The sequence below is a fragment of the Scylla paramamosain genome, chromosome 17 (assembly GCF_035594125.1).
Source record: "Scylla paramamosain isolate STU-SP2022 chromosome 17, ASM3559412v1, whole genome shotgun sequence".
Taxonomy (NCBI): Eukaryota; Metazoa; Arthropoda; class Malacostraca; order Decapoda; family Portunidae; genus Scylla; species Scylla paramamosain.
In genome coordinates, this window is record NC_087167.1 from 5,855,812 (window position 1) to 5,883,089 (window position 27,278).

The following is a 27,278-nucleotide window of genomic DNA, read 5'->3' on the forward strand; positions in this document are numbered from 1 at the left end:
CAATCTTGAGTCGTGTCAGTCGTGTCTACTGGCGTTGGCACTGAAGGCTTGCTGTTCTTGAATCTTCCTCCGCTTGACCACTTCGATGAGGTGGCGAAGGGCGCTGGCACCGAGCACGGCAGCAGACAGCGTGCAGGAAGAACCAAAAAGGAGAAGCCACGACTGCAAGAATGGTTGAGGTGGACGTTCGGCAGCAGAAGGGAGACGGAGGAGCCACTCAGTCACTAGTAGCAGGAGGGAGAGGGCGGGGCCACTCATTGACATGAGCAGAGGCACCAGTGGCAGGAGCGAGATGGCGGCGCCACTCATGACATGGGCACAGTCACCAGCAGCAGGAGGGAGAAGACGGCGCCACTTAATGACATAGGCAGTCACCAGCAGCAGGAGGGAGAGGGCGGCGCCACTCAGTGACATGACACGGCCAGGCTGTTTTCCCCGTTGTGTTGACGAGAATGGAGTGAGAACACCTGCTCACAGTGCACGCGTGACACAGCTGGCAGTGGCGGGCACACACTTGCCACGCGGTCTGCACCACCGTGACCCTGGACTAAGGAATTGCCTGTCCTGCCGGCAAGGGGAGAACATTGCCCGCCACAGGACACGCCGGGGCACACTCAGGTGGGAACCGTGCATCAAGCGAACAGGAAAGATGAGGTCATAAGGAAGCGCTAAGGTCGCACGCGTCCGCCACTCTGCCCATCACCGCAGGTACCACACGGGGCAGCAGGAGCCCCGAGCAGCCAGATCCGGTGCATCGGTGCCTCGATGGTGCTCAACGCTCATATGACCTACCAGGCCACGCCGGCATGCTGTTTGCTGCACTCCAAGGCTGCCTGCCCGTAGCGCCTCTCTTCTTTCTCTGGTGACTTACCAAGCTGCCCTTAGTTATCTAAGTGAGTAGATGGTGAAGTAGTTATGTTGGGGGGAACTCGAGACTACAGGTTGTTGTGGGGTGGCTTTGTAACGACCAGCGTAGAGAGTAGCTGCTTCGTCAACTCATGCAAGTGTGCTTGATAAAAGACGTTTGTATATATATATATATATATATATATATATATATATATATATATATATATATATATATATATATATATATATATATATATATATATATATATAAGCTCAGCCCTTGACAGTGAGACATAGTATCATATTCTGATTGGTTGCCCTAAAACTAATGTAGTTAACGTAATACCAATATAATGTAACATCACTTCTGTTAATTTAATCATAGCGGAAATTCATTCCAAGATAAACTCTAGCAAACGTATTTATCAAACTATTATACGAATCACTTCCGTTAAAAATACGGATACAATGATCGTATTGCAGGAGAATATTCCAACAGCACCAGTGCGTAGTTGTACGTAGTAGTAATTGTAATAGTAATGGTAGTAGTAGTAGTAGTAGTAGTAATAGTAGTAGTAGTAGTGGTAGTAGTAGTAGTGGTAGTAGTAGTAGTGGTAGTAGTAGTCGATGTTGTTGCTGTAAATTTGCCTTTAATAGCAATGGCCGTCATCAGCGAAGAAAATAGAGTAGAATGAGAGAGGATTTAGGAACTTACACATTATATATATATATATATATATATATATATATATATATATATATATATATATATATATATATATATATATATATATATATATATATATATATATATATATAAACACGTATTTTGCGTCTCTCTCTCTCACTCTCTCTCTCTCTCTGTAAACTAATATTAATGATGATGAAAAAGCCAATCCTCCTGACGAATTTTCACTAGCAGGTTACAGGCAGCCATAGGCAGGAACGGGTCGAACCACAGATGTACAGAGAACTCATCAATATAATACAGTAGTAGTAGTAATAGTGGTAGTAGTAGCAGTAGTAGTAGTAGTAGTAGTAGTAGTAGTAGTAGTAATACATACTGGTAAAGTTCTCTCCAGTTACAATCATCCCCACAATTACCACTGTCAATACCATCATCAAATTTTCTACCATAACCACTACCACCACCACTCGCCGACATCGTTCTCCAGCCCGCACAGACGAGAAGTCTCAAGATTAAACCGTAATCCGTCACGCCGCCAAACACTCACGTTCCTCTTTATGAATAAAGCACAAACTTTCCTCCTTCTTCTCCTCCTCCTCTTATTCTGTTGTTCTGTCCACAGTCCGCAAACCGTATCGTATAATTTCCCTTCTGCCGAGTTAGTGTGTGTCGACAGTCTGAAGTTTTCGTTAACTTCCTGTCTTAATGCTGCCCACGCCTGACAGTTGGCATCAGGATTCTACATACGAGTAAATTCCTTGGGCGGCATCAAGGCTGATGTACTTTGATTACCACATTTGGTTGTATAACGGTGATGCGTACCTACCGGGCGTGGAGACCTGTAGTTAAGTAGTTTCTCGGTTCTTGCACGCTCGGCATGATTACGATATTGGACAGCTCCGTGTTGGCTGCTGGAGATGAGTCACGAAATTAAAGTCTGCGTGACTCACACATTGCGAGGTGACGGTGTCGCGCTGCGGAACAACAATGGAAAGAGTTCCTCGAGAAAGATCATTCACTCAAGCGCGTGAACATATTCATCTCATCATTACTTAATCCCCGGCAGCTCGCGTAACACCAGGCCACACAGTGGAGGAAAATATCCTTCACCACCAAGAGCTTTTTAAATTCCCTTGTTCACCACAGGATCTTCATGGGTTTTTAGTTGCTCCTGGATAGCTAATGGAGGTACAAAATATAAAGCTGTATTATACTCGTCTCTCTTGAGCCTAACTTTGGGTGGTAGTGTTACCTGTGTTCTGTGATGTAGGGTTGCAACAGCAAATATATATTTCAAAAGCTCCGAAAACCTGCAATCATTTACCAAAAGTCTTTTCAGTCAGGTATCCTATAGCAATACAGCATGGAGAGTTATTTTACCCCCCACCAAAAAAAAAAAAAAAAAAATAATAATAATAATATTACCGTGAAAATTTTAACTATAAAAGTCGTCATAATCAAGGTATGTCTTAAGCCTTCAAGACAATTATCCTGTTTTTATCTTTTATGTTTTTTTTTCTGATATCTCTATGGGAACTAGCATTTAAGTGGACTTTTTTTTTTTCATTACCATCAACATCTACGCAGGCCTGCAACGTGAACTTAAATATCCAACAGTGACCACAGCCAACTGCAGTAATGTTGCTCTTTTTGGTGGTTTGCAGTAGGGATACTATTCATATTATTCCTTTCAAAAGCACGGGCGCAACAAAAGTGTAGTAGTGGGAAAGATAGGTACTGCACACACATGATATGCTGTAGTGTGTTTGTGTGATTGTGTCTGGTGTGTTTGTCTGGTATGTTTGTTTGGTGTATTTATTTGTCTAGTGTGTTTGGCGAGTGGTGCGCGAGGCAGCTGAGGCTGTGAGTGTCCGCGTTGCCATGACAACACAGCCACGCCAAGGTGTTGTCACAGGTGAACACTCGGCCTGTCACCATCCACTGCCGCAACACACGCCTGCTGCAGCAAGCCATTAGGGTTTCAAGGTAGAGACTAGACTATTCCGAGACGTGGCGTGAGTACATGGTATATATATGTATGTCATTAAGAGAGAGAGAAAGGGAGGATTGTTATTGCTTGGAGTTAGTGCTCTCTCTCTCTCTCTCTCTCTCTCCATATCAGTTTATCTGATTTCCCTGCTTGCCATCCTTGCTACTACTACTACTACTACTACTACTACTACTACTACTACTACTACTACTACTACTACTACTACTACTACTACTATGTGGTTTTCCTATCTGCCTGCCATTCTTTCCTTGTTTTCGTGTCTATGTACCTGATATTTTTTTCGTCTTATTTTCCCACCTGCCTGCTATTATCTTATTTTTTCTACTTGCCATCCTTATTACATCTATTTTATCTTATTTCTCTTCTTGTCACCCTTATTATGGCTGTTTTGTCATATTTCCCTCCATGTCATCCTTATTCCATCTATTTACTACAATTTTTTTTCCTGTTGGCCACTTTTGTTACACACAAGGTCTTTTATTTAGGTTTAATATTGCAAACTAACCATAAACAGTCATTCATAATCATAATGCATTCTTAGTTGCAGTCTGTTAGGGAAGTAAGTACATTCTTATAATGCTTTTGATGCATGCTGTTATTAAAAGTGATGTGATGTATTAGGTATTGAAGTGCAGTAACAAGAAAGAAAAGATGTAACAAATAGCAGAGGGAGGCTTACCTTATATTGTGTACCAAATATTGCTCATCTAGTATTTTCTAGTGGGCAGTGAAGAAATTATACCTCCTGTGATGTCCCCACCTCAGGATTTATTGTAGTTGTCTTATTTAATATTTGGGTACCTATTGTGCCTTATTTTGAAACTGGCAAAGAACATATGTGTCAGAATCCTTGGAAACAGGAGATATCCTCCATATTCTGAGGGAGCTTTCCATCCATCACTAACTCTTATCTTGAACCAGGTCACTTCATTACAGTCCTGGAGTGGTCTGACTTGCTTAATTTCAAAGAATGTCCTCAGAGTTCCATAAACATAGATTAATTATATGGGATATCCATATAGAATTATAATAATGATAATGATGAAATAATTTCAGTCATATCTCTTCATCTTCTATCTTTCAATGTCTGCAGCTCCTTATGGTAGCCCTTGAAACTGTATAATTATCATGTCCAACTTACTTGTTAAGTTCTATGCCTTCTGTTACAATGGGATTACTTTTTAGCTGAATGGCATAGAGAGAAACTAATATTGAAAATTTAAATGAGTAGATTTGGGTCATATATATATATATATATATATATATATATATATATATATATATATATATATATATATATATATATATATATATATATATATATATATATATATATATATAGTCACCCAAAGCCATGTCTGTGGGAAATCTAGTAAAAAAAAATTTGGAATTAGTGAAAAGATACTAGATTTGTAGAAACAATATTGATATTGTGGTAAAAAGAACAAATAAATGAATGATGAATTATTAAGATACGTAAGAAGAATGCTGGAGAGGAAATTGTTGATAAGAATTTTTAGCTTTGCAGCAAATGGTATAAAATTGAGAAGAGGATTTAATGTTGAAAGGAAACATTAGACTGCAGAAGACCAGTCATGAGGAAGGGGATGCTGTGGAGGGAAATGATGTGAGTTATAGGTGTCTACGACTGTAAGTGAAGTGAATTACTTTCAGTAAATAACTTTTGGTCTTGTTGATCTTGATAGTGGAAGCTCCTGTGGTGGGAGATGTGAAATGAAATACCAAATGTTAAGTGGAAAAAAAAATCTGCTTTTTATTATTATAGTTTTCTTGTTTTGTTTTAAGTATTATTTTTGTGATAAAAACATACTTGTTACTGTGCAATGTTCTTTACAAATGCAATGTTTCAGTGCACTGCTGACGTGGTCCACCATAGGGCATGAGGGGGAGGGATGTTGAGAGCCAGGCTGAGAGGGAGGCCACCAGGTTCTTCTCAGCAACTCCTTTACCTGGCCCTGCCAGCCAACAGGTAGGTCGGTGTGTCCTGGGCCAGGCTAACCTTCCTTACAGCTCACCCATTAAAACATTGCTGTTGTTTTGTGTTTTGCTTATAGGATCACATAGAGCATCAGTTGACCCCTGGTATACATCGAGAAAAGAGGGAAAAGAGAGCAGTTGAAGAATGTATTTTTACCACAACTCATCAGGAATTAATTAGATTGTCTTAGAGAATTATTTACATTATATTTCATGATTTAATTTATTAGACAGACAAGTTACAAGTCTTAGCATGATTTATAGAGAATTTTTCTATTGGTGATAATTCTTAATTTAGACTGTTAGGTAAAGGAATTTTCTTGTTCAAAATGTGCAAACAGTGCAAGCACAACTAGTACATGATTTCTTTTCATGTTTCCTTGAATGATTATGAACTATGAAAAGTTATATGCACTTGATTTCTATATAATTTGATGTTATGGTGAATAATGATACTGATGGAGATGGATTAAAAGTTAAGAAATATTGCTTACTATGATTTTCCATTTTGAGGAGGTTCTTTGCTATTGCTAAGAAGGAACTGCACTGTGATTTTTCACAATTTTTCTTTTCTTTCCAGGTACTCCAGGCAGGGAGTGAGGGCCAGGCTGTGTTGCCAGGTCCCAGCACAGCTGGTGAGCGCAAGAGAGCTGGTAGATTACGCAAGCTGATTACCCGAGGCCCCACCAGGTTTGATGAAGTGAGTGCTTGTAAGAGTGTGTGAGTGCAGGCGCTGTTGGTGTTAAAGCTGGATTGTGGCTGTTGTTAAGGCTATACTGTACTGTGAATACATACGGGTATCACAGCATTGTTGCAGAAATGCCTGTAGCAGTGATGTGTATTGTAGTAGCCAATGTAGCACTATGTGTAAATGATGAAACCAAGGATAAGTGTGTTTGCATGGTGCTGGAGGTTTAAGACTTACACTCCTAACATTTAGAGTAAGATTGACCTAAAACCTGAACCCCAGTAGTGCCTATCCACCCCAGCATATAGAGAGTGGGGAGACAGCTGAACCTACCCCAGTGGAACCAAGGACACGATGGCAGCGAGCAGCAACAGAGGTAACCTGGTAGTGCCTTACAAAGCACTTATTTACAGCATGACTCACTGCTTACTCTTGTTTCAGTCAACTCCATAGCGCTACTTGGGATTGTGTAGGAGAATGAGTCTCCAGTAGTGAATTTTAAGTATGCATAGATATTAGGTATCATGGAATTGAACTTTGTTAGTATAAATCATATATGCATCTTCCTGAGTTGTGTGGTGATAACATGTGGTCAATTAATTTTCACATCTCTAACTGGTGTTTAGATATTTTAATTAAGTGCCACAGGAGAAGAAAGCACAGTTGGGGATGCCGTGGTACAGTGGGACTGTACATGCTTTTGGGGCTGAGGGGGCCTCGGGCACATAGGTTCGAATCCTGGCCAAGGCCTGAGGATGAGAAGGGCATCCACTCGGGGTAATGTTTCCAAAATGCCAAAACTAAAAGTCCTTCCTGGAGGCATTGTCCTAGCCCTAATAAACTAGGGAAACTGGAAAAAAAAAATAAATAATAAAAAAAAAAAATAGAATAAATAAAAAAAATATAAGAAGGAACAGACGAGAGGAAAGGGATTGGGATCCTTTACCAAGGTTAGGGAAATCTGCATCCTTCATTAGGACCACCAGTCTGGAACTTAGCCAATAAGAAAAATTATTGGAACTATTCTTCTGTGCTATACTACAAGGAAGACAATTGTCACCATCAGGTTGTAATACTATCTTAATTCAAGAAATCCCTGCATAAGTGGACTGGTTGTTGTCATTGGAAGCTTGTGAATTAATTCTTGCCTCTTAGTCAGATGACTAGTACTCATAGTTTTTAATCAGTGACTTGTATTACAGACCAATGATAATAATCTTTATGGAATTTCTTTTGTGAAATACTTCCATTCTTCTTTGTTGAGTCAGTAAGCTTCCCAGAACTGCAAATCAAATGTTAGAAGTTTTCTTTCTAGTCAGTCAGCTAATTAAATAGTCTATCTGTCTGTCTGTCTACTGATCTGTTTGTCTGTTTGCCTGCCTGTCTGTCAGGCTATGTATTTGTCTGTCTATCTATATTCTTGATATCTGTTTTGTTTATCATTGCTTATTTTTTCTCAGGAATTGTTCTCAATTACTTAGCACTCACACTTCTCTGAGATAATGTCCATATGTTTCTTCAAGCATGACAGTGAAATCAAGATTTGATTTTATTTTCTTCACACAATTTTTGGCTCTCACTTTCATTTAAGATCTATATGATCTCAAACTTCACCTACTGCAACTAATAGGTTATGCTCTTCTCTTGTCACCAACTTTCTCTGATCTGTCCTATTAGAACCAGTTTTTACATACAGTAGGTTTACAGAAATCACTCTAACATCTCTAAAGTTTTTCTGTGTATGTACTTATATAATCAACTGTTGGAGTCTCCTACAATCTTTCATTAACATTTGTGATTTATGAATATATATTTCCATTTTAAATGCATTTCACTGCTGAGTAATATAAGCTTAATTGAAAGAAATGTCTTGTACAATTGTGTTTATATTTCAGATGTCTAAAAAAATTCTAAGCATTAATATCAGAAAGGGAAATACTAGCCAGCTACATGTGTGCTTGTCTAATATTGTTTTTGAGAAATATACCTAACTTCCTGTCTTTGAGTCTTTGAGTGTAGCTAATGGTTTCATCTTTGCCTGTCCATGTTCCCAGGCCCGTGTTACCTCCAGGATTCAGGGTGAGGAATTTTTCACGAGGGTGTGGCCAGAGGAGCAACACACAGCACCCTCCTCTCCAGGCAAGTGGCTCAACAGGAAGAAGGAAGAACTGAGGGGGACAGAAGCAGAAGAATAGAAGTAAAGAAGGGAGGGAACAGGGATAGAAGAAAACCACATGAATTTATTTTCCTGGCAACTTAATAGGGGGAAGGAAAGGGGGAGACAAAGAAGTAAGGAAGGAAGGAAGAAAGTAAGAAGGGAGGAAGGATAATTAAATGAAATGGAAAAAAGGAGAGCTAGAGACTAAATTCTAATATTTGATTTCATAAAGTTTCAGGACTTTCTTATTAATCACATTTATGGGTAAATGTAACACTCATACATAATCATCATATTTACTTTTTGCAACAACTATTCTTTCTTTGGCAGGATTCTCTCTTTGGGATATTCTGTCTCCCTCAAAGTCACAAGAAAAGAAGGATGGAGAGGAAGAAGATGCTGAGGGTAAGGAACAATACTTTCTTTATTATTATCATCATTATCATCATACATTTCATATTGCAAGATGTTTCATAATTTTATTGTCATAATAAATAGAAATAGAGAAGAATGAAAATTTCTCACAACATACACAAAAGAGCAAGGAAAAGAAGATATAAGACAGTGCAAGATCATATTATTTTTTTCAATTGTTTCATTCACTACCAGTTAGTTTCTGTTTGTTATATTATATTAGTAATATTTTACTTGAATATAATGAACAAAATTTTGATAATGACTCATAATTGTTATTGTATACAATTTTCAGTCATCACCATCAGCACCACCACTGACACCATCATTCCTTTTCCCTGCCAGGTGCTGAAGGAGAGAGTCATGCATTGGTTGGCCCTCACCCCTGCCCTCCTACCCGGTCCACTCCTGCCGTATATGTACCCCTCCACCTGCGTCGTATCCACCAGCAATCTACTCTCTTCCTGCCCTCTGCCCTCCCCAGTGAGTTGACTACCAGGACCCCTTGACACTCATCCACATACTTCTATGTTGGTTTGCTTGAGAGGAAGAATGAGTGGCAGATTCATACACTTCCTGCTTCTTTCTGTTCTTCATTGTATCTCATCTGCTCATTGATAGTTAATAAGAGAGGAAACAGCATGCTTGTTCATTTACACATTCTTCTTGTTGTTCCATTATATAGCAATAGTTGATTATTTATCAGAGATTTGCCTCTGTCACATATACAACTAAATAAGGCAAGTATTAAGAGGGGAGAACACTATATCATATGGAGGAAAGGCTGAGGAATTTAGAAGAAAGTGATGATTATGATTAATTCAAGGGTGAAGTTTAAGGAAATAAATCTTGTAATGAGTTTAGCAAAGGTAGTAGCTGTCAAATTAGAGAACAGACATAGAAAAAGAAAAAGAAAGCAGTATACTTTACATGTGTGTGTATCTCCTTACTAGATCATGGACAACCAAAGATGATGAGCCTTTTATTTGTAGATTTGAATATGACATTAAGAATATTAAAGGGACTAGGAAATATGGACAGAGAGTCTCTAGTAATGAGGTTTTATTAAAAAAAAACAGGAAGTTAAGAAAAAAAAACAATGAAAACTCTAGTGAAAATATTGACACTTGGAATTGGTTGAGTTTTAGAGGTGGTGCAAATAAGGAACATCCATGACTTACAAAAATTCAATAAAAGTAGATATGGAAATGACCATGAACAAACTCAAGTCCTGTATATTACAACTAGATAGATGTACATACCCACACATAAACAGGTAAGAGAAAAGAAGATAAAAGTAAGAAAGCAGTAGAACTAGGCACACACACACACACACACACACACACACACACACACACACACACACACATACAGGGTAAAGCACAGGGTAAAGCACAAAAAAGTGATAGAATATATTGATGGAGGAAGTAACAGGATGTAGAGAGAGAGAGAGAGAGAGAGAGAGAGAGAGAGAGAGAGAGAGAGAGAGAGAGAGAGAGAGAGAGAGAGAGAGAGAGAGAGAGAGAGAGAGAGAGAGAATGTTAATTAATAAATAGTGTAACAACAAATAGTCACCTTCCTGTCATTGCTGTCTTACCAGGTGATCTTCGAAGCAAGCTGGAGGAGGGGGTGAGTGTACGGGACCCTCTGGAAGAAGGTCTGTATGTCGGGGAGAAGCCCTTCCTCACTCCTGCTAACCGTAACATTGTGGAGAATCGACTGCTGCGCCAGAATAATAGGTAGGTGCCAACTGTGTTTCTGCTGTTCAAAAGGCTGTGCTATTGGTGAAGTTTTGTTTTGTTTCATAGGCCCCCTGATGCTTCACTGCTGTGCTGCTGTTTACATAAATGCTGTTCTGATATTCTGAATGTTGGGCTTCTATGTTTATATGCTGAGGTGTTCTGTCTCATTACTTTGTTGGTTGAGTTAGTTCTAAAGAAGAGATAGGAAGAAACTGGTTCTCAAATAGAGTGGTAGGTGAATGGAATAGACTCAGTGATGAGATTGTTATTGCTGAGTCATTAAGGAGCTTTATAAGAAGATTAGACAAACTTATAAATGAGGATAAGGGTTAGAAATAGGTACGTATGTTTCATAGTGCCACATGGAGGCCAGATGGCTTCTTGCAGCTTCTCTTATTTTCCCATGCTTTGATGTTCCTATGAATGCCTATCTGTTATTCAGTTATTATATTGTTTATAGGATGTTATGCTGTACTGCCTGACTGTTATGCTGTGAAAGTTTTGTGTTATTTACTTTTTGTGTATGAAATGTATGAAATGTATGTCCCTGTTGCCAGGGTCTATGTCATAGTCTCCTTGGTCCTCCTTGATTCTTTGATGGGTAAAGAGTTATTAACAAGAAGTGCAAGTCCAACTGTGATTAAGGTTACTACTGTTCACTTTATTGTGATACCTGCCTATCAGTCAGTCTGTAAAGGAGTAGTCTCTCTCTCTCTCTCTCTCTCTCTCTCTCTCTCTCTCTCTCTCTCTCTCTCTCTCTCTCTCTCTCTCTCTCTCTCTCTCTCTCTCTCTCTCTCTCTCTCTCTCTCTCTCTCTCTCTCTCTCTCTCTCTCTCTCTCTCTCTCTCTCTCTCTCTCTCTCTCTCTCTCTCTCTGTTTTTTTATTTCTTATTTATTCTTTAAATGTTATACAGTTTGGGTAGAAATTACAGCTAATGAACATACAAAGTCTGATTGACATAAAAATCTATAATTTTAGTAAAAAAATTAAGATTTTTCCAATCTTTACATAGGATGACATATTCATAACTTACAATTGACATCTATCAGTAATATGGTCAGTTGCACCTCCTTCATCTATTCACCATCTTACTTCTTCATTTTCTTCCTCTGTTGCCCTTCCACTCCAGACACTGGTTCTCAGAGACAGGTTCCCTGGAGCGCCTCAACACCCCCATCAATGAGCAGTTCTACCACCATCTGCCTCCCCACCTGCAGGAGGCACAGAACAAGGAGCCCCTCACTGTCTTCATGGAGGTGAGTTCTGAGTTGTTCTGCCATCTTGCTGTCATGCCTCCACCTGTGCCTTTAATTGTGCTTGTTTCCAATCCCCTATCCTACTTGTTTGCCTGCTTGCATCCCTTTGTGTGTGTTTGTGTGTGTGTGTGTGTGTGTGTGTGTGTGTGTGTGTGTGTGTGTGTGTGTGTGTGTATACTTCTTATAGTCTTTCATGATTTGTTACTTAGTTTTGTGATAATATCCATCTTTTTTTTAACTCTTTCCATTCCTTTCCCCTTTCTAGCCACAACCCATTGAGAGCCTGCAGGACTGTGATGAGGGTACTGGTGGTGTGCTGGACTTGGAGTTGTGTGGGCTGCACTTTACCCACCACCCTCTCTTCTCCCCTGAGCATGTGTTGGCTGCCCAGCTTACTCAGGACTACAAGCTTTACAAACAGCGGGTCAACCTTGGGGCTACACGCATCCTACAGGCAAAGCTGGTGGTAAGCATGGGGTGAGGTGCATGGGCTTGTTAGAAAAGGGTACAGGTTCTCAGGTAGGATCTCACTCTTGCAAGCTTTAAATGTTTTTTTCTCAGATGTAATTTTTGTCCTCAGGGTTAATTAAATATGTATGTACTCGTATTCTGTTTCTAGCTTTTTTTTTTTCTATATTGTTGGTAGTACACCTTGTTTATGGACTTCCTTTATTATCCCTGTTTATTCTGTTGACTCATTTGGCTGGGAATATGGTAGTTTACTATTAATAAGCTATAAACCTCTCATCTCTGCATAATCAGCCTTAATATTGTGACATACTTAGCAAGAATGTACTTACTTTCATTGCAAAATATATGTAGATACATAATGTGAATGTGCAATGCATACTTATGTCTAGATATACTATGAATGACTGGCAAATGTCTATCTAATTAACATGTATACTGACATGACAGTGGAGATTCACGCAGTCTTTTGTGATCATCTTGGTCTGATTGGTAATATGTCAGACTCATGTAATGAAAGTGTCCTGCTAGGGACTCAGTTCTTTGCAACTGATTTATCCCAAATCAGGGAGAAGCATTGCACATGGTATAATCATATAATTTTTTTTTGTCATGTTTTTGTTTTGTATGAGAATGCATTGGACACTCTTTACTAGAATTTTTTTTTTTTGCAAAATATATCTAAGATATAACAATTAAGTTTACTGATTAACTTTTCTTTACTTTTTATATGTGAAGAAGACTGGCCAAGGGCATAAAAAAAGAGTGGGAAAAGCCACTAAAAAAAAAGAAAAGACAGGAGAGATAAATATGGATAGCCCAAATTTAGTTTTGGAGTTGTTATAATACTCATCTCTTGAAGAATACTACAGAGTTTCAGAATGTATCAATTAAAGAGATGAAAGAGTGAAGATAATGGTTTATTCTTGCATTAGTAAGGTGGACAGAATAAGTAGAATAAGGATGAGACTAAGTAGGAAGTCTTATACAGTGAGATGCATGCAGTTGGCAAGTTCAGAAGAACTTTAATTATGGAAATAATGCAATTGTGAGAGAAATGAAATTGCTATGTGAGTAAGAGATTGGAGACACCTCCCCATCCATCACTTAAATTAATTTCATCTCACCCTCACTCATTACCATTCTGACTTCAATAAACCCCATCTCCATCTATATGTATCCTCATTCCATCTCTCACTCATCTTATCACACTACTACCCTCAGTTCATTGCTCTACATTCATAGCCTCACTCCTTTCCTCTCTCTCTCATTACCCAGGTGTTGCGTCAGTCCCTTGCCAAGTTACGGGAAGCTGGAGATACCACAAATCAACTCTCACAGTCCTTGCAGCCACGCCACAAGACAGCAAGAGAGGAGCTGGATGTGGCAAGGCGACTGGAGATCTATCGAAGGGAAGTGAAAGCTTGCCGAGAGGAGGCTAATGTGGAGGCTGAGAAGGACCGACAGCTCTTAACAGGACTTCTGAGGACTTGGAGAAGCATCAAGGATTTACGTCACTCCTCCAGGGTACATGCCACCTCCATCAGGCTCTTGATACGGAAGGAGGAAGGAGACCGTGCTGAGGAGGAGGAGCAGAGGAAGGTTGAGCTGGAGGAGGAGGTGAGGGAGGTGTTAGAGGAGAGACAGCAAGAGTATGAGGCCCAAAGCAAGAGGTATGAAAAGGAGCTTGCTGAGTGGAAGGCTGAACATAAGAAAAGGGTAAGTGGAGGGAAGGAAGGAAAAGTGGGTTGGACAGGTAGAGTTGGAGATAGAGGGGGATTAAGAGTAGGAATAGAAGTCTGTAATTCTCTGTTTATAGGTTTAGGAGTTTGTGTAGTGAAGTAGTTTGTTGTATATTATATTTTGTTCTGGTTACCTAACCAGGTGTGTCTCCATGATACCTTTCATTATCATTGCCATAATCATAATTTCAATATCTGTTACCATTGTTTTGTAGGATTATTGAATTAGTCTCATGTTGTGATTGATCTCTTTTGAATTTGAGTTTCTGCATTTATTTTAATTTCCTTTATTGTTGTCATTATATGGCTAGAATTATTTCATACTGTTTGGGAATCCTTCATCTGGAATGTTGAGAACCAGAAGTATTTCAGATTTCAGAATGCACACACACACACACACACACACACACACACACACACACACACACACACACACACACACACACACACACACACACACACACACACACACACACACACACACACACACACACACACACACACACACACACCAGGAAAAGGAAGAGAGAGAGCGAGAGGAAGCTTCAAGGACACAGTTTGCTGATGACACCAAAATTGCGAATTCCGTAGTCTCTAATGAAGAAGTAACAGAAATACAGAAAAATCTAGACAAATTGACTGAGTGAGGGCAAACCTGCCAGATGAGTTTTAAAATGCAGATAAGTGCAAAGTGCTTCACATAGGGTATAGAAATGAGAAAGCAAAGTATATTTTAAATGGTAGCTAACTTAAAACTGTTGACAATGAAATTGATTTAGGAGTGACAATATTGAGTAGCTTAAAACCTAGCCAGCAATGTTCAGAAGTCATAAAGAAAGCAAATAAGGTAATTGGCTTAATCAGCAGATCTTTTGAATATAAACCTAAGGATACAATCGTCACTGTATAACTCTTTAGTCTGTCCCCTTTTGGAATATTGCGTTCAAGCATGGTGCCCCTGCTACCAGAAAGACATTGATAAATTAGAAAGAGTTCAGTGTAGAGTAACAAAAATGATACCACACCTAAGAAACAAATCAGGTCCGAATCAAACTCCAGTAGTATTTCAGAAGTTGATCTATTAAGAAGACTCACTTTACTGCCCTTTCCACTTACCTTGACAGAAGGAGGCCAGGAGGAGGCAGGAGGAGCGCAGGAAGGCAGCAGAGGAAGGCAGCACACCAGATGCTCAAGGTGAAGAAGCCCTCATTCAGGTAGCACAAGATGATACTCTCCTGGCATCTCCTGAGCCACCCCGACCCTCTCGGCCCCCAAAACCACCACCCAAACATAAGGTTGACTAATATATTATCATGTTCAGTAGTTGAATAATATACCATACTCCCTTCCTTTGCATTAAGTGTCCCTTGATCTTCAGTCCTGTGGTCTGCAAAGAATCTTCCAGTTGTCAGGTTTTGGTGGTGTTATCAGATCAGAGGTTATAAGATCAAAGGAATATCTTAAATACAGTAGAAGCTAGCGTAGAGGGTTACTCAAATTTTCACGACAACTACATATACCACTTTGCTGTCATAAAGTCATGAAGTTATTCATTGTGCAATATTGTTCCTAAACCTGTGAGGGTGAAGGCTTGTGGGTTGACATACTTTGCTTCTCATACCTGTTTCTGTTTTCTTATACAAGTACAGCCTTCCTCAGTGATGGCAGTACATCCTTCTCACTCCCATCTAGTTCCTCATGAAGGAGAGCTATTGATTTGCTAATGAAACTGTTGGAGCTGTTATAGAATCATTAATAATACTCAATTCAGTAAAGCAGTTTGTGAAATCCACTGTAGATGATATGGTCTTGTGTAGAATCTCTGGCAGTTTTACATGTCTGCATAATATGTTTTGAGGATCATCAACTGACTGTTCAGGCATACTTGAGGTTCTTTGTGGGTGGAAGTGTTTTTAATGGAACTGGATGAAGGCAATAATTATGTTATAAACAGCAGTGGGTATATGGCTGATGATGACTTGATGATATTGTTCAGATATCTGTTAAAATGACCAGCTGTTTGCTTACTAATGTCATGGTCACTATCTTCCAATGTTGTGGTTATTTTCCTTGAAGTCATCAATTGATGCATATGTGGTTGTGTGTTACTATCACCACTCACTTCAGGAAAGAGTATGGGAATGATGACTCCATATAGGTAGTTATAAAAGCCTAAGCTTATGAGAGGAGTTAATTCTTGGCTTCTAAATCTGTCAAAAATTATTGTATTTATTGATATATTAGAGGTTATTTATTTCTAAGTTCATAAGTCAGTCCCACTGGAGAAATTTGCAGATTATACCTGGTCAAATTGGTATGAACTATGCTTATCTTTGCCTGCTCTTATTTGTTCTTTACATCCTAGGTTGAGCTGGAGGTGTTAGAAGTGTTCTCTCGCACCCGCAAGCCACCTGGTGAGCCAGTGGTGAGCCTGGAGCTAACCCAGACACCCCTTCCAGAGCTGCACAACTGTCCTGATCCAGAGAAAAAGCGCAGACAGGCAGTGGCCAAGATCCATGGGTGGCTAAGGGTGGGTTTGACCTAATGTGGCATTCATCTAGTTGAGAGGCCTTGTCTTGCTCTCTGTTAATCAGTTCTCCATAATAATAAATGAAGGATATGCGCAGGAATGTTGATATCTACACATGATATGTAATATTTATAACTTTCTTATAGCAGAGAAAGCTAAGGAACATTATAAAGTGTATGGCAAAAGCTAACAACATTCTGCTCCAGTAATAATTCACTTTATTTTGTTTTTTAAAATGCACACATCTTGAAAGAATGAAGATGTAAGAAGATGCTTAACTGGGGAAGGCAGACTCTTCAAAATATGGCAGTATACATATTTATTTACCTTTTCAGTTCATCAGAAACCATGCAGAATCTGATGCCAAGGTTATGAACACTGTTTCAACTGGTGTTTTTTGAAGAAGCACTTGCTACTCCATGTACTCTTATAATACCTTTTATGTTAAATGGGAGATGTATCTTATTCTAAAGAGAGGATGACCATCAGGCAGATAGCAGATTATTTTTGGCATACATATCTATAAGTTGTAAAGGATAATAAATATACTACCTTTTCTATAATCGTATTTAACTCTGATTTTCATTACTCAGTTATGTCAAATTTCCCTCACATTCCTTCATATCTGCCTTTTATTTGCTTGTGAATGATAGGTACTGGTCAACAACAAGTTGGTGACTCAGACTTCTTCAACAACCCTGGGAGCTGACTTCACCCTGCCTCTTGGCCACACCTTCCGGATGGCCCTGTCATCATGGCCACGCAGTCTGACTGTAGAGGTGGTGGAAGGAGCTTCTCTAAGGCAGACACTGGTGGCCTCCATCACTTTGCCAATCCCAGGCTGCACTGCCACCACCAAAGATGCCCCAGAGGTGGCACAGTTCAGCGGCAGCCAGGTGAGTTGGTTCACTACATTTTCTGTTATGGTTGATGAGGAGTGTTGTGTCACAAAAGAATCTTTGCTGTTGAAACAAGATAAGATACAACATGAAAATTTAAGAAGATATAGACACACTAGAGGGAAATTAAAACAATTCCATTAGATATTATGAATTAGGACTTGCATAATATAATGTAATGCTTTCTTCTCCTTAAAAGAGCCTTGTTTGATTGCAGTTTTAATCTATAGTTTTTTGTATAAAACAAAGTACAGATAAACTTCTCAACCCAGATTTTGCACCACCAAGAATATAGTGCATTTCCTACAAATCTAATCTCTCAGAAGCTAGACCTCTAGTTATGTCTGGTGGTACTCTTGATATAGTAGCATTCAGTGGCCAAAGCATTGTGGTTACATCATTTGATAGATTCTGACTGTTTCTCACTGCTGGGGTGAAAAGTTTGTGATATATTAATTAACTTTATCTGCAGAGAGATTATGATTAGCTTTGCATGTAAGAAGTAATCAGTGTGTCTTTTCACAAAACTTAATATCATGAACATAGGCATTATCATACATATTAATAGTTCCATGAGTTAACTCTCCTGGGGCCCATTTAACTGGTATTTTACAGTATGTGGGAGTACTATTGCAATAGGGACCCCATCATGGAAGTTTTTATATGTATTTCCAAAGCACATAAAAGAAGTAGAGAACTCTTATTGTTGTATATAGTTGCTTATTGAAAAGTTCTGTAAGATACTGTGCTATGTGCTTCTTGTGTGGAAAAGACAAACTGTTCTGAAGAGTGTGTTGGTAATAATACTGTAGTATGTGCTGCTTTTGTTGTTGTAAGAAGAAAAATCATCACCATCACAAGCATTACCATCATTAATTCATATGATTCACAGCATTCACATTCCTTCCTTGGTTACCTTGATTTTTTTTACTGGTTATCTTTTTTTTTTTTTACAAATTCTTGTATTTATTGGTATATATATCTCCTGTCTATTTTACTGTTTGTTACTGTTTTCATATTTTAGTTTTTACTTTACTTCCTTTTTCTTTCTTTTTTTTTTTTTTTTTATTTCTATATATTTTTTCAATCTTTTGGCTGTATCTTACAGGTGGTGAGTCACAGCCATGCTGGGGTCGGCTGTGGCCAGGTGGGTTCACAGTATGGTTCAAGCCTTACCACAGGTGAACTGAAGTATAAGCTAGGGTGGGCCACTGGAGCAGAAGGAGAGGTACTGGCTCCACTTGGACCTCCACCTACCCATGCTGCCATCCCTCCAACCTCTTCCACTGCTCTTAAGGTAAAACTGACCAAGTGTGTGCTTGTAATGTATGTTTGGAATGCAGATATTGACTGAACATGTTTTTACTTTTCTTTCTTTACTTTTCTACCAAAGGCTTCAAGTAAAGTTCAGTGTGAGTGCATGGTGGCCATGTGGCTGAAAAATAAATTTAGTGGATCGGTTCCTTGCCACTGACTTTATACACACTTGCAAAAAACTATCTCTGGAAAGCTTTTATGTTGATAAATACTGTTGTTATTAAAAATCTCATAACAATTACTGTTTTTGCTGTGTGAGGTAAGTAGAGTGATTTGATAACTCTTGAGGTGAATATAATCTTTATGTACATTAACTATTCTAACTACTCTGTTATAAGTCAATCTACAGCATTCAGTTTTGGTTTACTTGAAAGCTCTAGAAATTCTGTGAAATATTTATTTAAGTAACTTTTTAAATACTTGTGATCATTTGCCTGTAATCTTGAGAGGAATATTCAGGAACAAAATTTTGTCAAGGATTTCTAACAGAAACCTAACTCTAAATTTGCTTTGGGTGTAATACATACCAAAAATATTGCCAGATTTAGCCTGCTCATGATTTCAAACAAATAAAACCATGTTGTAACCTAGTCTGAGTCTTATCTGGTTGAAAATATAAATACCTAAATAAGTTATAATTGCAGATGAACTTTAGATTTATAAATCCATTGCTTAAGAAACCTATTTTTGAAATGGGCATCCTTACTGACATTACTATATTCTCTTATGTACTTTTGTTGCAAGACTATTCATTTGCCCACCATAATAATCATCTGTTGCATTACCTTCCTGGCAGTGGGTGGCTCCCCCTGAAGGTGGTGTGGCAAATACACGGCAGTGGTTACAGGAAGCACGGCTGGACCCCAATGATCCTGCTAATGCTGCCCTGATTGCCCACCTGCAGGTACACTCCAGCCTTTGATGTGTTTGTTACTGAGATGACCATGATGGAATTTGTATTCACCATTAATCTCTCTCTCTCTCTCTCTCTCTCTCTCTCTCTCTCTCTCTCTCTCTCTCTCTCTCTCTCTCTCTCTCTCTCTCTCTCTCTCTCTCTCTCTCTCTCTCTCTCTCTCTCTCTCTCTCTCTCTCTCTCTCTCTCTCTCTCATCAGCAAAAACAAAACCAGTTCACAAAGTTAAGAACAATCCACAACATCACAAACTCCTTCCAACATTTTTACAAACAGACTTGAATTAAGAAAAATTTACCTCCACTTCTAACATCATCAACACAAAAACCTTGACCTCACCTCCACAATAGTCAAAAAGAGAGTGAGCAGAAGTAAAAAAGTAAACTTCTCATCGCTAAAATCTAGCAACCCTACACCTCTAAAATCTTCACCTAATGCAGCTCCTCCCCCTCACAGAAGTCAGCAGGTGGCCGTAGTGTGCGTGGTGGGGGTCACTACCTGGAGTTTGAGGGGGTGGCTGGCTGGGAGGGCGGGCGTGGAGGTGGTGTGAGGCTACGGGTCCTGGAGCTGCGGGACCAAGGGGAGCCTCTGTACCGTGATGCCCGCTTGGTGCCTGCGTTGGAGACTCAGGTGCTGCGTGACCCTCTGCAGGTGAGTGGCAGTGATGGTTAGGCTGTGGTGTTGAGTATCATAAGTGAAATGGTTAAAAAATAAATATATAACTACTATTATTTTGGGTAGTAATGTAATTATAATTCTTTACTTTGGAGCATCATGAAAATACTTAGAAAAGGCAGGATCATTTAGCCATAAGAGGTTATTGGTGGTGACTGAACTCTGGAAGGACACTCGAGGTAAATGTAGGTAGGTCTGTCAGTTTATCAGGTAGACCAGAAGTGATCACCAAGGCCTTACTGGCTTCTGGTCAGCATTGGTCTGTCACTATCTAGGTAGTTGCTCTCCATTAATACATTACTTACTGTGAATACACATACATATCTCTTTATACATTGTGTACTACCAATTAGTTGTTATAGATGCTACATGTCATTTGAAAATACTGTTTTATACATAACAGCTTCACTTATATTCACTTCTCTTACAGCTTTTAAAAAAAAATATGATGATTAAAAAAAATTCAGCTTCATTGCTCCATTCCTCTAAGAAACTATGATGATTTCCATACATCTCTCTATCTCTGTTCTTCCTTGCTCTATCAAACCATCTACACCATTTACAGGCACTTCATTTCCAACGTTTCCATTGGCTCAATCCTCTTCCTCTTGCATTCACCACACCCTCTATTCAAAACATGACATAACAGTTCCTTCAAACATCCACATTTTTACCTCTGCAGAAAGTCCAAAGTCTTTTTTCCCAAACCTTCCTCATTGTTCCCAAAACCTATGGTTTCACCTTCAGAACTTTGAGAGGCGGACAAGGGAGATGGAAGAGGAGGCTGAAGCAGTGGTGGCAGTGGGGGATGGGGGTGGCAGTGGGGATGCTGGTGCCAGTGGAGATGGGGAGGCTGAGAGGGTGAAGGAGGTGGGTGAGGGATGGGGCGCAGAGCTGGAGCAACGGTGGGAGCGGGTTGAGGGGCTGCTAGCATCCCTCCGTCGGCGCCTCCAGCTGCGGTACTCCCCAGAGAGTGCTGCCCCTGTCCTGGAGGACTTGGTGCGGGAGGAGAGCATCCCAGACATTGGGTAAGTTGCTCATGAGAGGATGAGAGAATTGTTTGGATGGAATGTGATGATGTAATTAGTGTAAGATATGTATGTGTGTATAGGGGATATAACAAGGGTGATGTAAGCAAAGTTCTCAGCATCAGTGATCAGGATAGAATAAGATATAATGGGTTCAAGCTTGAAAAGTTATATTTAAAAAAGAGCTAGGAAGGAATTGGTTCTCAAATAGATTGGTAGATGAATTAAATTGACTCATTAATCAGGTTGTTAGTGCTGAACCATTAAGGAGCTTTAAAAGATTAGACAAATTTATTGATAGGTATGATAGGTGGAAGTAGGTAGGTATGCTTTATACAGGGACTGCCACATGTAGGCCTAATGGCTTCTTGCAGCCTCTCTTATTTCTTATGTTCTTATGTATTTGTGTGTGACCCCTTCGTTAATATCCTTGTTCCCTTTTCAGCACCCTTGGCAGCTCCCTGGCAGCGGTGTTCCGTGCTCGCCGCCCTCTCAGACCCACACGGAGGCCTCGAGACCGTGTGCGTGGTGCTGCCCTCACAGACCAGCATGTGCAGCTCATTGTGCATGTGGCCCGTGCCTTCAATGTTCCTGTCCGTGACCCTCAGCAGCAGCAAGGTGTGTGTGTGTGTGTGTGTGTGTGTGTGTGTGTGTGTGTGTGTGTGTGTGTGTGTGTGTGTGTGTGTGTGTGTGTGTGTGTTGATTTGTTCCTTCAACCTTACCACGCTCTGATTTTAACAAATGTATATTTAGCCAGTTGTGTTTACCTAGTTGTAGTATATAGTCATAACTTATAATCTGTTTGTTAGTGTTACCTGTTTGTGTATTTGTGTTTGTTAGTTTCTCCGTTAGTTGACGTACATTCCTTGCCTTAATGGTTCAGTCACCTCTTTTTGTTTATTTCTTTATGAAAAACTGTACTTTTCATATATTATTCAGACAATTGCCCTTTCTCCTTTTTTTGTTTCCTATTAAGTATCCAGGCTTTCTTCATCCTATCACTTTTTTTTCATTCCATTCACAAACATATATATATTAATGTTTGTAATTAGGCCTCCCCTCTCCATTCCTCAAATGTTGATATTTTGTTTTTCCAAAGACTTCTTGATGAGTTGAGTTTTCCAACTCAAGCACCATGTTAGTTGGTACTTTATAATTTTTTTCACATGCTCTTCTGATGAGGCCACACAACTTCAGCAGAGTAGAAAAATAATGCAGTAGACTTTTGCCAAAAATGTTTTTCTCTCTCTCAATACAGCTTTCAGTGGATATACGAATGCGTTTAAATTTTCCAACATTTTTTTTCTTTTTCAAAGGGCAGCTTTAAATAATACATTTTTCAATGAATATTTTGGAACATTGCTGACTTACAGACAATTCTGACTACAGAATACTGACCAGGAAAAGTTTTATTGTAGATCAGTAGACAAGATAGTCTTTTTATTTCACTAACAGTTTTTATTTATATATTCTTCATACCACAATGACTTAGGATAAATATGACATAGGCTATGGGTTGCTGCACTACATAATAAAATTTCCTACTACATTGAACAGCTCATTCTCTCTTACAGACAGCCTTGGTGGTGGTGTTGGTGGTGGCGGTGATGGCGGCTGTGTGAGGACCCTGGTGGAGGTGACTTTCCAGCGCACCACACGGAGCACCAGTGTGGCAGAGGGTCCCAACCCCACCTGGAACCAGCAGCTGTCCTTCCCCTTCAGGTGAGCCATGGGGAAAGGGGACATGACTACAACTTATTACGAGCAAAGTGAAATTTACTATGTTGTTTAATTTTGAGTGGCCTAGCCCAGCCCAGCCCATTCCATCCCAGCCCGACCATAACACTATTCAAAAGCTAATATCCCCAGAACTACATGGCTGATTGTAATGAAATTAGCACCATACAGTATGCACAAAAAGTTTTGTTGCCATAGGGCCAATGACATTTCTTTTTGTGTTAAGTGAAGTAAGCTCACAACTTCGTTCCTTGGAAAGCATTTGTCTGATGCATTTACACTGGTAACTGGCCACCCCTACATGCTCTACCACCCATGGTTAGCCAGTGATACTCAGACTTAGTAGCCACTTGGCTGCAATAAAGATACGACATTATTTTTGCCTGATACCCTGAGACAGAGCCAAATTGAGCCTTTATTTTGCTTCCTGCCACCCTGTTAACTTGCCCAAAATGGTCACTAGTAAAGATAAACAAGAGGTGGTAATCTTACACAAAGCTGGCCACAGTCTTCCATTTATAGCATATCAAACAGGGTACAGCTGAGGACAGTCCACTGCTTGGTGAGAAGTTTCAAGGATGCTAGGGAGGCAGATGCACATGCCTCATTTCCCAAGTCTGGGAGGCCTCATAAGATGACCTTGATGACCCATGCACTTATTTTCTGGCAAGTTTTAAAGGATATATATATATATATATATATATAAGGTAAAGAAAAATGTAGTAAATAGAATGTAAAAGTAAATAGTTAAATGAAAAATAATTTGAAATATAAACATATAAATAAATAAATAAATATCAGTAAATAAACAAATCAATAAAGAAATACAAATGAATATATGAATGGAAGGTTGATGAATTTTATATCCTCCAGACATCAAAAGTATTTAAGAAAAGGATGTAAAAAATGAGATAAGAAATGAAAATGAGAAAGTTATAGATGATTATGAATAAAAAGCTTACCTAGTAGTGAAAGAGTTATTCTTGATATTAATATTCTTATAACAGCCGTGTTATATGCCCTCACGCATATGAAGACACAGGCACTCAGCGCTGAGCAAACAGAACACGAGTGGGGCGCCCGCTTGAGAGAGTGAGTGAGAGTGAAGTGAGTGCAGCTGAGGATGAAGTGAGCGAGGGCGTGGATGAAGCACCCCCTCCCCCACCACACACACACACATATGTATTCAGTGCTTCCTTGGTCTCTTGGCTTTTGCCATGCACGGAAAGTTACTGTGTGTGTGTGTGTGTGTGTGTGTGTGTGGATTCATGGGTGCGTGCATTATTAAGAGAACAGCGGGTAGGAAATTAAAGAATATAAAGGCAGTAAACATATGTAAGAGAAAAAAATAGTAAATAAGAAAATATATAAAATGAAATATAAATTAATAAATAAGCAAGTCACTAACTGAATAAATAAATGTTATGTGCATATGAAATTACAAGTTTGTCAGATATTTATATTATGCGAATTATTTTCCATCAAGACCAGAGAGAGAGAGAGAGAGAGAGAGAGAGAGAGAGAGAGAGAGAGAGAGAGACGCGGCTGCATATTGATGGGCTCGTATCCGCGTTTTGAAAAGCTTTGTTCTCTTATAACGACGTTGCTTACAGGCCACAGAGATAATTAGTTGGTTTCCATATGTTATTTATTTTTTATTTTTCATTTTTTGTCCTAAGAGAAAGACCATGTTTCTTTGGAATGTTACGCCATCATGCGGTAAATGAATGTTGACGAGATAGCTTGGGGGATCTCTTTTCTGTAACCGAGTGAAGAACGTTAATCAAATCAGCCATCAACAAACGGGGCAAGTCGATCGCGCTGTGAGTTGATGCATCGTACAACAATTCATCTTACGAAAGCTGAGCCTTAAATAGTCATAGAAAGCAGCAGCGCCTCTTCACTACACTGAAAGGAAGAGAAAGCTCATCGAAACCGCTGTCAACAAAAGCGAGATGATACATAGATCCGTGGATTGATACATCATACAACATGGCAGTATATCATGAAGACGCTAGGGCAGTCAGCTAGTATGTAATTTTTTTTTTTTACAACACTCAAAAGAAGAAAATAATTCCATCAACCATTAACAAAGAAGGAGAGACGATAGCCGTTGAGTGATACAACAAGTCACTATTATACTCCGTTCATGTAAGATACAGAACTTGGAACCGTATTTTCAGACATTTCTGCGTCTTAACCTTACTTTCTATATGGTAGTGAAGGCCGGCGGAATTCTCAAGGGCGTTTTCACGATTCATTAGTTTAACAGTGATCCTGCACCGTCAGTGGCTATGAGAACCCGATTAGTCATGTGGCCTCTGAAAATAGTCTGTATTGGACCCGAAATTAATATAAGAGATTATTCCAGAAGCAGGGACAGTAAAAATATAAACTTCACGACGTCCGAAGAATCAGAATGGGTGATGAAGTAAGGGCCCAGACATAATGCAAGGTTGTATGCAGGTTCTCGCCACACTGGTAGAGAGGTCATAAAATCGCTAATATGTTATAACCAAGAAAGAGGGAGAGAAACAATAGGTACATGGAGTGATGCCATTACCTGAGTCTCCAATGGCCTGCAAGTTTTATTCACCTGGAAGCAGGGAGACAGTAATAACTTGATGGATGTCTGCGTGAGTGAGTGAAATGGACGTGTAATCGTGTGGCGTTGGCCGGGTATTGGCTTGGTGGCGGCGCTGGGTGGAGGGAGGAGTGTTATGGGTGGGCTGGTAGGGGCAGGGGAGCTCACAGGGCGCGGCAGGCAGGTTGTGTGCTTCATTATTCAAGAGCCATCGACAAGACAAACATTTCATCTTTCCCCCACTGCCTGGTTTTGTGTGGCGTGCAGTGCAGAAGTTCCCTGTCATTTCAGTTGTAGCTTTTGGCCTGTCTCCTTTGGACAGAGAGAGAGAGAGAGAGAGAGAGAGAGAGAGAGAGAGAGAGAGAGAGAGAGAGAGAGAGAGAGAGAGAGAGAGATTAGGTGTTGTGTTTAGACAATTAAGTAGGAAGTACAGCACATACTATGAGTAAAAAAAAAAAAAGTATCGGTGCACTGTGTGGGAAACATTATGGCTGTACAAAACGAAGGAAACGAAAATACAGCGCGAGACCAGCAGTTGACCGAATTTTTACGGTATTCATCGGTCTCCCTACGCTCCGATACTTTTTAACCCATAGTACGTACACACAGAACAGCTGGGAGAGGAACTGTGAATCAGAGTGAATAAGAATATGGTCTCTTTATTCTTTAGAAATCGCGAGTTCTTGTGTTACATTCGATGAATCTCTGTTGACATATCCTTCAGAGAGGAACACAGGTCTGGGATGCCTCAGAGCAGAGACTTGACAACTGTGATACACGAAAAGATACATTGTCACCGTCGTATTTAATGCTAGGTCACGGAGTAATGCTAATGTAAATACTTATTAATGGAAGCTTACGTGCCGGGGTGACCGGGGTGGTGGAGGCGTTGTGCTGGGTGTCTCAAGACCTCGTCGGCTATATCCGAGCTGCTTCGCTAATCAATCTTTGAGTATCATGCATATTTTTGCCCCGGAATGCATACACAGTCCCCTAAAACGTTCGTAAGCTTATCGTCACAGGGCAGTGCTCATCATTCTAACAGCACTTAATCACCTGTGGCAGGAACACTTCTCTCTTGTCTTCTGTCATGAGTTTACTGGCTCTTTATAGTGAACATCACGTACTAGGTCATCGCAGTAGTGGGCTAGTAAACAATAGTAACGCAAGAGGTACGTGCGTCGTCTGTCTATACAGAGACTTGGAAGGCCACACTCAGGATCGCCATTTGTGTCATGCTGCCTGTCATGACTTGCGTTGGACAGATACAGACTGTCCTTCCTGCACTACATTGTCACCACACCATAACCTCCAAGGTGTCACAGACCATTCAAAGAAATAGGACCTTTTCTGAGCTAGCTAGTCCTGTTCATGTGAAATCAGTCATGAATCACCAGGACTGGATTAAACTGCACTAGCGTCACCACTACCATTACGAAATCGGTGTTAAGCGTAGCATTGCCCCACGTGGGTGCAGCACCACTACTCTGTGCACCACTGCCGCCGCGTCGCTGATCATAATGACTAGAATTACGGAGATGGTATGAATAATCTTTGTCTCCACCACAGAAGCTAGAGCACG

The 27,278-nt window shown here is 39.9% G+C and overlaps 1 protein-coding gene and 1 long non-coding RNA gene across 14 annotated transcripts in view; one reads left to right on the forward strand and one right to left on the reverse strand.

The window, feature by feature from the left end:
- Positions 1-13: 13 nt before the first annotated feature.
- The window catches only part of LOC135108377 (coiled-coil and C2 domain-containing protein 2A-like), a 40,680-nt gene continuing 13,415 nt past the window's right edge, over positions 14-27,278 (forward strand). Inside the window, exons 1-21 of one of the 8 annotated variants that reach the window (XM_064019313.1) lie at positions 3,203-3,523; positions 5,077-5,175; positions 5,420-5,538; positions 6,127-6,246; positions 6,536-6,610; positions 8,289-8,373; positions 8,723-8,797; positions 9,152-9,289; positions 10,407-10,545; positions 11,678-11,804; positions 12,070-12,270; positions 13,551-13,991; positions 15,139-15,309; positions 16,380-16,544; positions 17,198-17,440; positions 18,552-18,740; positions 19,557-19,664; positions 20,129-20,323; positions 21,095-21,375; positions 21,821-21,993; positions 22,950-23,097. In XM_064019313.1, coding sequence (XP_063875383.1) covers positions 5,449-5,538; positions 6,127-6,246; positions 6,536-6,610; positions 8,289-8,373; positions 8,723-8,797; positions 9,152-9,289; positions 10,407-10,545; positions 11,678-11,804; positions 12,070-12,270; positions 13,551-13,991; positions 15,139-15,309; positions 16,380-16,544; positions 17,198-17,440; positions 18,552-18,740; positions 19,557-19,664; positions 20,129-20,323; positions 21,095-21,375; positions 21,821-21,993; positions 22,950-23,097 — 3,164 coding nt within the window. In that variant the 5' untranslated portion in view covers positions 3,203-3,523; positions 5,077-5,175; positions 5,420-5,448. Of the gene's footprint in view, positions 894-3,195; positions 3,553-5,076; positions 5,176-5,419; positions 5,539-6,126; positions 6,247-6,535; positions 6,611-8,288; positions 8,374-8,722; positions 8,798-9,151; positions 9,290-10,406; positions 10,546-11,677; positions 11,805-12,069; positions 12,271-13,550; positions 13,992-15,138; positions 15,310-16,379; positions 16,545-17,197; positions 17,441-18,551; positions 18,741-19,556; positions 19,665-20,128; positions 20,324-21,094; positions 21,376-21,820; positions 21,994-22,949; positions 23,098-27,278 lie in introns of those variants that run through there. The other 7 variants (XM_064019314.1, XM_064019318.1, XM_064019316.1 and 4 more) reach the window with 7 other exon arrangements.
- Positions 16,846-27,246, reverse strand: LOC135108380 (uncharacterized). 6 transcript variants are annotated; one of them, XR_010272237.1, is made up of 7 exons: positions 26,557-27,246; positions 23,605-23,775; positions 22,948-23,091; positions 20,171-20,317; positions 19,546-19,658; positions 18,620-18,878; positions 16,846-17,462 (listed from the first exon to the last, which is right to left on the reverse strand). It is a non-coding gene; the product is annotated as an uncharacterized LOC135108380 (long non-coding RNA). The 6 variants fall into 6 exon arrangements; XR_010272236.1 differs by lacking the exon at positions 26,557-27,246 and adding an exon at positions 24,075-24,361 and having other exon boundaries at positions 19,546-19,693; XR_010272234.1 differs by lacking the exon at positions 26,557-27,246 and adding an exon at positions 24,075-24,361 and having other exon boundaries at positions 20,104-20,317.